General features: G+C 50.9%; 1 protein-coding gene across 6 annotated transcripts in view; it reads right to left on the bottom strand.

The window, feature by feature from the left end:
• The window catches only part of SUGT1 (SGT1 homolog, MIS12 kinetochore complex assembly cochaperone), a 188808-nt gene extending 184459 nt beyond the window's left edge, over nucleotides 1-4349 (bottom strand). For 2 of the 6 annotated variants that reach the window (XM_073580338.1, XM_073580343.1), the window contains exons 1-3: nucleotides 4211-4262; nucleotides 1623-1705; nucleotides 653-748 (exon numbers count right to left, since the gene is read on the bottom strand). In XM_073580338.1, coding sequence (XP_073436439.1) covers nucleotides 653-693 — 41 coding nt within the window. In that variant the 5' untranslated portion in view covers nucleotides 694-748; nucleotides 1623-1705; nucleotides 4211-4262. Of the gene's footprint in view, nucleotides 1-652; nucleotides 749-1622; nucleotides 1710-4210 lie in introns of those variants that run through there. The other 4 variants (XM_073580340.1, XM_073580339.1, XM_073580341.1 and 1 more) reach the window with 4 other exon arrangements.
• Nucleotides 4350-12170: the final 7821 nt, after the last annotated feature.

The following is a 12170-nucleotide window of genomic DNA, read 5'->3' as shown; positions in this document are numbered from 1 at the left end:
TACAGAATATTAAGCTAGGGGGTTTTGTTATGGCGGATTCCTAGATTCACATTAGCGTTTGAGCCCGCAGTGTATCATCCGCAAACGCATGTTTACGCAGCGTTTTTTATCCGCATCATCTTACGCATGACGCTAAAAAACCACTGCATTCGTATGCGTTTTTGCATGCGTTTGCGTTGTTTATGCACATGTGTTCGATATGACATCAGACAAAAATGGGCGTCTCATGGGATTTCTATTAACTTTTTGAAGAACGCATGCGTTCCCATAGACAGTAATGCGTTTTTTGACGCCCTCATCCGTATGCGCAGGACTGCGCATATTTGACAGATTTTTGCCGCTTCCAAAAATGCAACATGTTGCGTTCACCGCACACCGAAAAATGACTCATGCGTACGCAGACGGATGCGAACTGATGCAAACGCATGCCCCTGTGTACACCATGTTAAAGATAGGTACACATAACGAATGCGGATCTAGGTGAACGAAACGCTGTGCACACAGACGCAAATGTGAAACCAGCCTTAGAGAGATAAAGAAAACTTCAGTAAAGAATAATATATAGCACCATACATAGGGATCGGAAATAATATACACCCAGAAACACCCAAAACTTCCTGGGATTTGTAAAAACACCCAATGTGAACAATACCTGCAAGTCAGGTTGGTTGAGTGTCCAGAGTCCAGACACATATGGACAGAGCCTTACACAAGCTGCATACTTCTATGTGTCAGGGGGTCCGGTACTCTTTAATGGAAATAAACAACAAATCACACAAGCGCTTACCAAGCAATCAACACTAGTGATTCCCCAGCTTGCTAGGTCTAGTGCAGGTCGGTGTCAGCCCACAATTAGAAAACAAATGCAAAATAAACAGGAAGACCTGCGCTAAAAGGGTTAAATCGAGGCTACAAAAGTGAACAAATGATGGTCAAAGGCACCCCCCAAGTAAACATACACCAGTTCAACAAAAGTGCAAGCTCCAAATGCAATGGATAGTTGCACATAAAACAGTAATCATTAAATACTCGTCCTCAAGGGAACAGGCATGCACTCACCAGAGAAACGATGATGATAATGAAAGTAAAGGCTGAGCATGTCCCGGAATGAACAGGGACATAAATTACAAAAACAGCAGGAGTTGCATACCAGCAGAAATGACGGGAGCACAATGCAGGGTGATAATGTGCTAGGAAGTCCATGCACAAACGGCGCTGCCAAGATTAGAAGCGTTTGCACAGGCACAGGGGAGGGCAGGAGATGAAAGGAGTGGGAAGGGAAAGCCCCGGCCGGTGGCGTCCCTAGAAACCCACTTAGGAACAGCTGCGAGAGTACCTGGGCGTGTGACGTCACAGCCTGTACAGGGCAGTGTGCAGGCCAAAAAGCAAACCAACGCGTTTCGAAGGTGCAAACTGCCTTCTTCATTAGAAGAATGATTACTGTTTTATGTGCAACTATCCATTGCATTTGGAGCTTGCACTTTTGTTGAACTGGTGTATGTTTACTTGGGGGGTGCCTTTGACTGTCATTTGTTTACTTTTGTAGCCTCGATTTAACCCTTTTAGCGCAGGTCTTCCTGTTTATTTTGCACTCTTTAATGGAAGTAAAGAAAAATACTCACTGTGCATCCTGAGAGCCTGCAGCTTCTGTCATTGTTCCTGATCTCTCTGACACCAGATTCTGTACAATTAGGGCACAAAAATACTGTGGACACAAACAAAATAAGGATTAATGTGTTATCCACACCATTTTATTATACACAGAGCACAATGTTCCTACAAAAGAAAAGGCGTCATACTGACCTTGGGCTTTGTTCAGACCAGGTTTAAGCCTCTGTTTAACATACTGTATATACTGGGAAAAGCACCAGACATATATACTAAACAGATGCCACCACCAAATGCAACGGCATTCGTCACCTATACGCTCCAAAGGTGAACTAGACTTTTCATTTGGATTAAAGAATCCCTATGGACATACTAGGCTTGTATGTCAGCAGCTTTCCAGGGTGCACACTAAGTGGATATTACAGTCATGATCTGAACACAGCCTTACCAATCCCCTACAGCTTCCAAACAAAAAGTCCACTTGTCCCTGAGGTTCTGCTTACTGGCCTTCATCAATGATGTGATGTGCTGACATGTGACAGCTGCAGTGGAGTCATCGCTGGATCAGAGGACCAGCAGAGCATTGTACAGGAGCAATATTACTCCTTTATGCTACAGCACTATCATCTATTAGGCACCTTGTAACTTACCTGGGCTATAACACCCTGTGGTCATCCTAGGACATTTCTCTCTGTACATTTCTTTTTGCGGTGTAGACTGTATTAGTACAGAGCGTATCCTAGGACGAGCACCCAAGATGGACACAAAAGCGACCACATCTCATTACAGGTCAGTGGTGCCTGCCAGGTGTCACTAGTGTCCTTCCATCGTCTGTCAGGCATTATTGGGGTCAAGCACTCTCTTCTTGATGCTGGTGTGCGTCCTATCTAGTGTCACTAGTGAACTTATGTCCATCTTGCATGGCTGTCCGTCTGTTGGGTGATACTGATATTCTTCCATCTGTCACTACTGTCTGCTGTTGCTGGTGTGAGTCTGTCAGGCTCCGCTAGTGTCCTATCCATCCACAGGCATCCATAGCGTCAGTCTGTCTGGGCTCGCTGGTGTCATGTTATGGTGGTGTGGGATTCTGGCTCTTCATGGAAATGAAACCTACACTACCGCAGTGACAGGAGCGCACTGCATCGTTACATCTCCATGACATTTATTACACACAGCGACGTAAGCCATGAGCACAACCACGCAGCAGGCAGGACAGTAAACAGCAGAAAATCACAGCAATAAAACTGGGCATGATGGGACTTGTAGTTCTACAACAACAGTTACTGATCATCTTCCTGTACATTACAATGTAAGGAGCAGCGGGCTGCCCAGTGCCCACATCCGTGCCGCTGCCAGTAAGTCACCAGGTGCTGACACACACCTACCCCTACAGGTCAACTCACGTGTGCCCAGAAACAGCCCCAATCTAACCACCTGTGCTCGGCCACAGTCCTAGTAGTCTCATTTGTACCCACTACAACCAGAGTATGCCCACCCGTGCCTGCTACAACCAAAGGATGCCCACCCGTGCCTGCTACAGCCAGAACATGCCCACCCGTGCCTGCTACAGCCAGAGGATGCCTACCCGTGCCTGCTACAGCCTGAGGATGCCTACCCATGCCTGCTACAGCCAGAACATGCCCACCCGTGCCTGCTACAGCCTGAGGATGCCCACCCGTGCCTGCTACAGCCAGAGCATGCCCACCCGTGCCTGCTACAGCCAGAACATGCCCACCCGTGCTGGTACAGCCAGAGCATGCCCACCCGTGCCTGCTACAGCCAGAACATGCCCACCCGTGCCTGCTACAGCCTGAGGATGCCCACCCGTGCCTGCTACAGCCAGAGCATGCCCACCCGTGCCTGCTACAGCCAGAGCATGCCCACCCGTGCCTGCTACAGCCAGAGCATGCCCACCCGTGCCTGCTACAGCCAGAGCATGCCCACCCGTGCCTGCTACAGCCAGAGCATGCCCACCCGTGCCTGCTACAGCCAGAGCATGCCCACCCGTGCCTGCTACAGCCTGAGGATGCCCACCCGTGCCTGCTACAGCCAGAACATGCCCACCCGTGCTGGTACAGCCAGAGCATGCCCACCCGTGCCTGCTACAGCCAGAACATGCCCACCCGTGCCTGCTACAGCCTGAGGATGCCCACCCGTGCCTGCTACAGCCAGAGCATGCCCACCCGTGCCTGCTACAGCCAGAACATGCCCACCCGTGCCTGCTACAGCCTGAGGATGCCCACCCGTGCCTGCTACAGCCAGAGCATGCCCACCCGTGCCTGCTACAGCCAGAGCATGCCCACCCGTGCCTGCTACAGCCAGAGCATGCCCACCCGTGCCTGCTACAGCCAGAGCATGCCCACCCGTGCCTGCTACAGCCAGAGCATGCCCACCCGTGCCTGCTACAGCCAGAACATGCCCACCCGTGCCTGCTACAGCCAGAGTATTCCCACCCGTGCCTGCTACAGCCTGAGGATGCCCACCCGTGCTGGTACAGCCAGAGCATGCCCACCCGTGCCTGCTACAACCACAATATGCCCACCCGTGCCTGCTACAGCCAGAGTATGCCCACCCGTGCCTGCTACAGCCAGAGTATGCCCACCTGTACCCGCTACAGCCGGCTCCCACTTCTGCACCGGATACGGACGTTCGTCTCTGCCAGGAAAGTTCTGGATTCGCCGGTCACTAACTACAGTTGTCAGCGAGCAGTGAGAGCACAGAGCGGCTCCGGAGAAAGCAACAGCGACACCGCCAGGTCTGGAGGAGGAATCGTGTATTGTGCCTCTCGAGTTTTCTTGTGTTCGTGCGAAAATCACGAGTAACAAATACCGATACTGGAAAGCAAATTTTGAAAATTGCCTGTAATTGTAACTTGTCAATGGCCGCCAGTAGCTAATACTGATTGGTAAAGCAGCTCAGTTATGGGCCCCTATGTAAGAGCTGTATATGATTCCCTGTGTGAGGGCTGTATATGGGCCCCTGTGTGAGAGCTGCATATGGGCCCCTGTGTGAGAGCTGTATATGGGCCCCTGTGTGAGGGCTGTATATGGGCCCCTGTGTGAGGGCTGTATATGGGCCCCTGTGTGAGGGCTGTATATGGGCCCCTGTGTGAGAGCTGTATATGGGCCCCTGTGTGAGAGCTGTATATGGGCCCCTGTGTGAGAGCTGCATATGGGCCCCTGTGTGAGAGCTGCATATGGGCCCCTGTGTGAGAGCTGTATATGGGCCCCTGTGTGAGAGCTGTATATGGGCCCCTGTGTGAGAGCTGTATATGATTCCCTGTGTGAGGGCTGTATATGGGCCCCTGTGTGAGAGCTGTATATGGGCCCCTGTGTGAGAGCTGTATATGGGCCCCTGTGTGAGGGCTGTATATGGGCCCCTGTGTGAGGGCTGTATATGGGCCCCTGTGTGAGAGCTGTATATGGGCCCCTGTGTGAGAGCTGTATATGGGCCCCTGTGTGAGAGCTGTATATGGGCCCCTGTGTGAGGGCTGTATATGGGCCCCTGTGTGAGAGCTGTATATGGGCCCCTGTGTGAGAGCTGCATATGGGCCCCTGTGTGAGAGCTGCATATGGGCCCCTGTGTGAGAGCTGCATATGGGCCCCTGTGTGAGAGCTGTATATGGGCCCCTGTGTGAGAGCTGTATATGATTCCCTGTGTGAGGGCTGTATATGGGCCCCTGTGTGAGAGCTGTATATGGGCCCCTGTGTGAGAGCTGCATATGGGCCCCTGTGTGAGAGCTGCATATGGGCCCCTGTGTGAGAGCTGCATATGGGCCCCTGTGTGAGGGCTGCTTATGGGCCCTTGTGTGAGGGCTGTATATGGGCCCCTGTGTGAGGGCTGTATATGGGCCCCTGTGTGAGGGCTGTATATGGGCCCCTGTGTGAGGGCTGTATATGGGCCCCTGTGTGAGGGCTGTATATGGGCCCCTGTGTGAGGGCTGTATATGGGCCCCTGTGTGAGGGCTGTATATGGGCCCCTGTGTGAGGGCTGTATATGGGCCCCTGTGTGAGGGCTGTATATGGGCCCCTGTGTGAGAGCTGTATATGGGCCCCTGTGTGAGTGCTGTATATGGGCCCCTGTGTGAGTGCTATATATGGGCCCCTGTATTGTCCACAGGTCACTTGATCTGTTCATAGTAACTGGGTCCATTATTGTTAGACAAAGAACCCTGCTGAGACCTTGTGTACTGTCTTGAGTTCCTGTGCTGTAGGTTGTATGGGGAGTGTGGATTTGACATTTCACTGGTCATCTGTAGGTGGGGTTGAATTGTAGAGACTAGTTGATTGTGCCTCTTGTAAGAACCCATATGGTTCCGGCTCCTAGACCAAGGGGCTGGTGGTTTTCATCTGATTATATATGTCTGGTATGGAGCGACAGAAGGAAACCATAGTGATGGTGGTAAGAGTCCCGGCTGGTTTGTTTCTCTAGTCCGGTATTCCTGTTTTTAAAGAAACAGAAGATGGGTTAATCTGTTCATTAAGGGGCAGATTGAGCATGGTAGAGGTGCTGTTAAAATGGGTGAAACAGAAAGAAAAGAAATTTGTGCAGAAAATGCATAGGTTTTGTTCAGTGTCTGGTTGTCCACCGGGTAGAAGGCTTAATGAGAGTTTCTGGAAGTATATTGAAAGAACAGAGAGGATGTTTAAATGATGCTGGCTTGTAAGATCAGGCTGAGATATGGTGGAAAAACCTCTAAATGTGTAACTAAAGGCGAAGGAAGAAAATCATGGTGATACTTTTTTGTATGTTAGAGTATGAAACAAAGATGTTTGACTCCACCGCCTTAAATTGTTCCTGAAGGATGGACATGTGTATGTAGAAACCATCATTTAATTTTGGTGGAGATCTGTCGGTTATGTGGTGCCTGATGTTGGCACATAGAAACCATTAAAACCTCCTCCTATGTATGGATTGTATCTTTTGTTATAGCTCCACAATCCATTTGCATAGTGTGGCCCTCCTGGCCAGTGCCCCAAGTGGTATACCCACATAAGTCTCAACCACTCTCCCAATGAATATCATGCCTGCACTGGATGGCACTAACGCCCCTTCAGGACCTGCCCTGCCCTCCAGCATCTCCCCTGACACAACCCAAATGGATGCAGCAGGAGTTAAACGTCAGTCTTTTGCTGCCATCTAAGACTCACTAGGACAATTACTCAGTCAAGGTGGGCAGCTCACCTCAACCCCTGGTGCTCGCCAGCAGCGCTTGTCCAGAGTACTATTACCAGATCACACACCTCATTCTACAGGACCTGATCTATAGAGCCCCAGGAGTGTGTGCGGCGGCCCTGGAATCCTAGTGAAATGCTGTGTTATGATTGGGTCACCGATGAGGAAAGAAAGACCAAGCTAAGCCACAGAAAACCAGAGAGGTTGGTAACTAAGTGGATTGCAGACCCCTGATCCTATCCACACAACTAGCAGTAGCCGTGGAGCGTACCTACGATGATCCTAGACGCCTCAACACAGCCGGAGAGCTAAATAAGCCTAAAGCAAGAAAGGGGAAATCTAAACTGCCCCAGAGCAGACCCCAAAGGAATAGATAGCCCCCAAACATATATTGTCGGTGAGACAAGATGAAAACACAAACGCAGGTAGGAAAATAGACTGAGCAAACGATGGGGCCCACACTAACTAGACAGGAAAGGAAAGACACTGCAATCACGCAAAAAAAACCCTGCAAAAAATGTCCAACGTCTGAAAGAAAAATACTGAAGTCGCACGACTTCGCCCACTATATCAGCACTCTGGTATATTCTGAAAGCAGAGCAAAAAGAGGCAAATCTAATAAGGGACAAAAAACAAACTGGCACAAGCAGTAACATATGGATGGTGATTCAGCACAGCCCCAGCCGGAGCTGGCTGACCACACAAAACTGAAATAGGCAAAACCAGATCAAATGTGAACAATATTAAAAAAAACACTTAGCTGAGCATTCAGGGACTGAGCTCGAAACTAAGACCTCAGGAGGCAGGAAAAAAATCACCAGCAGGGATAGAGGGAGTCGGCTGTCTTGAATCCAGTCAGAAACTCCAGATCTCCAATCGTCCTCCTCATTATCAGGTGGCAAGCCTCTGTTAATCAGATCAGCTCCATTACCTCCAGTAACCACCAGAGAGAGCCCAGAAAGAGAACTCGCGACCCCTCTGTCAATATAACCAGCTCCACTACCTTCACTAGTAACCAGAGGTAGGCCAGAAAGCGAATTCACAACAGCTGTCCATGATAAGTAGAATGCCAGACCCCGAAATGTCTCCCATGCCATTTGTTAGAGATCTAGAGAAAAATTACAAAGTCTTTCTCCTTTTGTCGGTGGGATTTAGAGGAACTTGTGACAGCAGAGGCAGGGGACATCTTCTACCTGCTTGTGGCAGGGGAGACAGAAGCCCCACCCGCAGATGATACTCACTAGATTAGGGAAAGCAGAACATTAGAAAACTCAAGAAGTGGTGTCAGAACAGGTTAGCTTCCCAGTCAGCCATCATTCATGATATCCAACAGGATGACACAGAGTCAGTAGAAAAATATTACACCTGGCTCAGGCAAAGATGGCAGGTCGTATGAAAACACGCTACAAAAATGCAAAACGTGAACACTAAATATGGTTTAGGCACACTGGGGCTCAGAAAGGAGGGAGGCATTTCAATTTGGGAGTGGAGAAATTGCTGAATTTCTTTTGGGGCGCGAGGAGCCATTTCAGTTTTCCAAAGTCTATGTACTACCAGTAATGTGGAAGCCCCCTATATTTCCAGTATCAGAGTGGGTCAATGGTACCCATTAAACTCTGGAAACAGGTGTAATTCCCGGAATAGGGGCTAACTCCATTGGTCTTTATATTTTTAGGGTTTATGGGGAGGGGGGATACAACTGCGGGAACAGATTACACTCTGTAGTATTTTCTTGTTCTGTAACAGAATTAGGCAGGAGAAAGCAATGGTGTTTGTCTGGTTGCTTATAAGTTAGGGGTACCAGGAATGAGTATTTGTAAGTATTAGGTTGGGGGGGGTCTCAGTTTTATTTAGAATAGGTCGGTCCCTGATATCCTTATGTAAGTATCTGTGACGACTCCTGGAGTGGACCCTCCCGCCCAGGGCGAGCTGACGTAAGGACCACCCCCTATACAGAGTGTCAGTGGCAAGCCCCAGGGGGTAAGGTACCAGGACTGCTGGCACCAGGCGGCCGGCTCACAGGAGACACGAGTGTACGGAGGCATGTAGTGTACTGGAAAACACAAGGCGTGTATACGGGAGTACGTATGGTGCGCACTGACTAGCACGCCCGGGTGCGAGCAAAGCAGGATGCGTGCAAAGGAGCACACCAGAATATAGAGCTAGACATCAGGTGTGCCAGGAGGCACAACAGAGGACTGGAACGGAGTACAGGATAGAGCGAGTGCCAGGAGGCACAACAGAGTACCAGGCAGAGTGCAGGATCAGAGCGTGTGCCAGGAGGCACAACGGAGTACAAGACAGAGTGCAGGACCAGAGCGTGGGCCAGGAGGCTCAGCAGAGTACAAGGCAGAGTGCAGGTTCAGAGCGTGTGCCAGGAGGCACAGCAGAGTACAAGGCAGAGTGCTGGACCAGAGCGTGTGCCAGGAGGCACAGCAGAGTACAAGGCAGAGTGCAGGTTCAGAGCGTGTGCCAGGAGGCACAGCAGAGTACAAGGCAGAGGACCCAAATACAGCGCACAGCCAGGTAGGGACACGGCAGACCAAGCCAGGAAGTACAACAATAAGCAGGCACCTCCCATAGGAAGAGGTAGCCTGATATAGCACCTGAGTCCTAGAACTTCCGGGTCAAGTCCTCCAGTATCATAGAGAGTACAAGACCAAAGACAGAGCTGAGCAGAGCGCGCGTGCGCACTGAAACATAGAGCAACCACGGAACTAGGAGCGAGAGTACCAGGCAGAGTGCAAGATCAGAGCGTGTGCCAGGAGGCACAACGGAGTACAAGGCAGAGTGCAGGATCAGAGCGTGTGCGAGTAGGCACAACAGAGTACAAGGCAGAGTGCAGGACTAGAGCGTGTGCCAGGAGGCACAGCAGAGTACAAGGCAGAGTGCAGGTTCAGAGTGTGTGCCAGGAGGCACAGCAGAGTACAAGGCAGAGTGCAGGACCAGAGCGTGTGCCAGGAGGCACAGCAGAGTACAGGGCAGAGTGCAGGTTCAGAGCGTGTGCCAGGAGGCACAGTAGAGTACAAGGCAGAGGACCCGAATACAGCGCAAAGCCAGGCAGGGACACGGCAGACCAAGCCAGGAAGTACAACAATAATCAGGCACCTCCCATAGGAAGAGGTAGCCTGATATAGCACCTGAGTCCTAGAGCTTCCGGGTCAAGTCATCCATTATCATAGAGAGGACAAGACCAAAGACAGCTGAGCAGAGCGCGCATGCGCACTGGAACATAGCACAACCACGGAGCTAGAAGCGAGAGGTAAGCGTGCGCACCCGACAGGACCCTCGGAGCGTCCGCGGCACCGGAAGTGGTGACGACAAACCCGGGGTCCCGCCCCCAGGTGGGGGCGGCATGACAGTATCCTAATTGGTACCCTGGGATATTTATACCCAACACATATAGTCCTGCATCCGTAAAAAGGGGTTCTCTATAATCAAGTATAGGGGAAGATAGTTGTCAGACTTACAAGTAGGACAGAACCCTACTTTACAGCATTTGGACACATATTCTGATTGTAACAGAGTCATTCTAGTAAGGAGGCTTCTAACCTTGCTGTCTGACTTTTCTCACGCTATGGAAGGTTTGTAGGCCCAGTTTTCTCCAGTTTTCCACCCCACCATACTCCAGGACTCACAATCATACCCATAGCCAGTGTTGGCGGCGGTGAAACATACTTTTTCTGGTGAGTCTATAGGAGTTCCCACGCTACCACTCCACCCTAGGACAGGAGACCATGTTACACAGGTCAAATTTATAACTGACTACTAAGGTGTTACAGTGCCTGCGAAAGTATTCGGCCCCCTGGAACTTTTCAACCTTTTCCCCACATATCATGCTTCAAACATAAAGATACCAAATGTAAATTTTTGGTGAAGAATCAACAAGTGGAACACAATTGTGAAGTTGAACGAAATTTATTGGTTATTTTAAATTTTTGTGGAAATTAAAAAAAACTGAAAACTTGCTCCAGAAATTCATTATGGATCTCTGAATGATCCCTGTTGTCCTAAATGACTAATGATGATAAATATAATCCACCTGTGTGTAATCAAGTCTCCGTATAAATGCACCTGCTCTATGATAGTCTTAAGAGTTCTGTTTGATGCACAGAGAGCATCATGAAGATGTGACGAAGTGTCAGCTTACGCTGAGTTGTTCTTCTTAGAAAGAGTGGACCCTCTGGGCCGTGGCACCCACCCTCCTAGGGCGAGCTGACCTAGTGAGAACCACCCCCTATACAGGGAGTGTCAGGGGCAAGACCAAGGGGGTGAGCCACCACAGCAGCTGGACCAGACGGCCGGCTCAGGGAAACAAGACAATGCAAGACGAGTCGTTAAGTCAAAGAAACTTCATTAAGGAAGACTTCATGTACAACAGGTGCAAAACGTGAACACACAGAACATAAGACAAGGTGCATGCAAGGGCACGCCGAGGTCCAAGACTTGAGGAACTCTTCAGGGAGCAACAGGAGCAAACGTGAACACACAGAGTTCATGAAACAGGGTGCGTGCAATGGCACGCCGAGGTCCAGGCATGGAACGTGCAGATGGTACACGGACATCGGACTCCGGACAACAGTCCACGATCAACCAGGGCATCAGGGTCTGTAGCTCAGAGGGTGATCGGCAGGATCCGGACATCCAGAAGTTAGCCTGGGTCCCATGCAAGGAAACAAGAGAGGATTAGTGACATGGTGCATGTCAACGGACACGCCAGGATCAGGTTCACAGGACAGAGACCTGCGCATGCCGAGGGGCATGCCAGGGACGGGTCAGGTTCACAGGACGGTGGCCTGCGCATGCCAAGGGGCATGCCAGGGAGAGGCACAGGGTACGGTGGCATCGGAATCCAAATGCTGGCATCGACCAACAGGGTCCAGGTATCTGGCTACGGACATCAGCTCCGGACATCAGGCCGCAGTCATCTAGGTCCGGACCTCTGGCAGCGGTCGGCAGGTAATGGAATCCAGCAGGCAAACTAGGATGCAGAAAGGAGCAAAAGGAGACAAAGGCTTTGTGCAAGAGTAGCACGAAAAGGCACAGTGCGAGAACCAGCGTGAGTGCAAGGGAGCACAGAGACCACGGCTGGGAGCACCGGCAGGTGGTACCGACGATGGCAGTTGCAAGCAGGCACGACTAGAGGCGGCACCGCTGTGGGGCCATGCAGCCAGACCACTATAGCACTGGACGGAGCACGGCTGGGGCACACAGGCGAGCACGGCTAGAGGCGGCACGGCTGAGGCACACCAGGTAGGCACAGGCGACCAGGCACGTGCACGGAGGAACGGAGCCACAAGGCAGGGCTAGGCAAAGACACAGGACAGAGACACGTACAACCAGTACGGCAAAGCCTAGTGCGAAATGTGCAAGGCGCACGAAACATC

Source organism: Dendrobates tinctorius, unplaced genomic scaffold (assembly GCF_039654945.1).
Source record: "Dendrobates tinctorius isolate UK_male_01 unplaced genomic scaffold, ASM3965494v1 ptg000064l, whole genome shotgun sequence".
Taxonomy (NCBI): Eukaryota; Metazoa; Chordata; class Amphibia; order Anura; family Dendrobatidae; genus Dendrobates; species Dendrobates tinctorius.
Note: the sequence above shows the minus strand (reverse complement) of the source record. Positions and strands in the feature narration are given on the sequence as shown.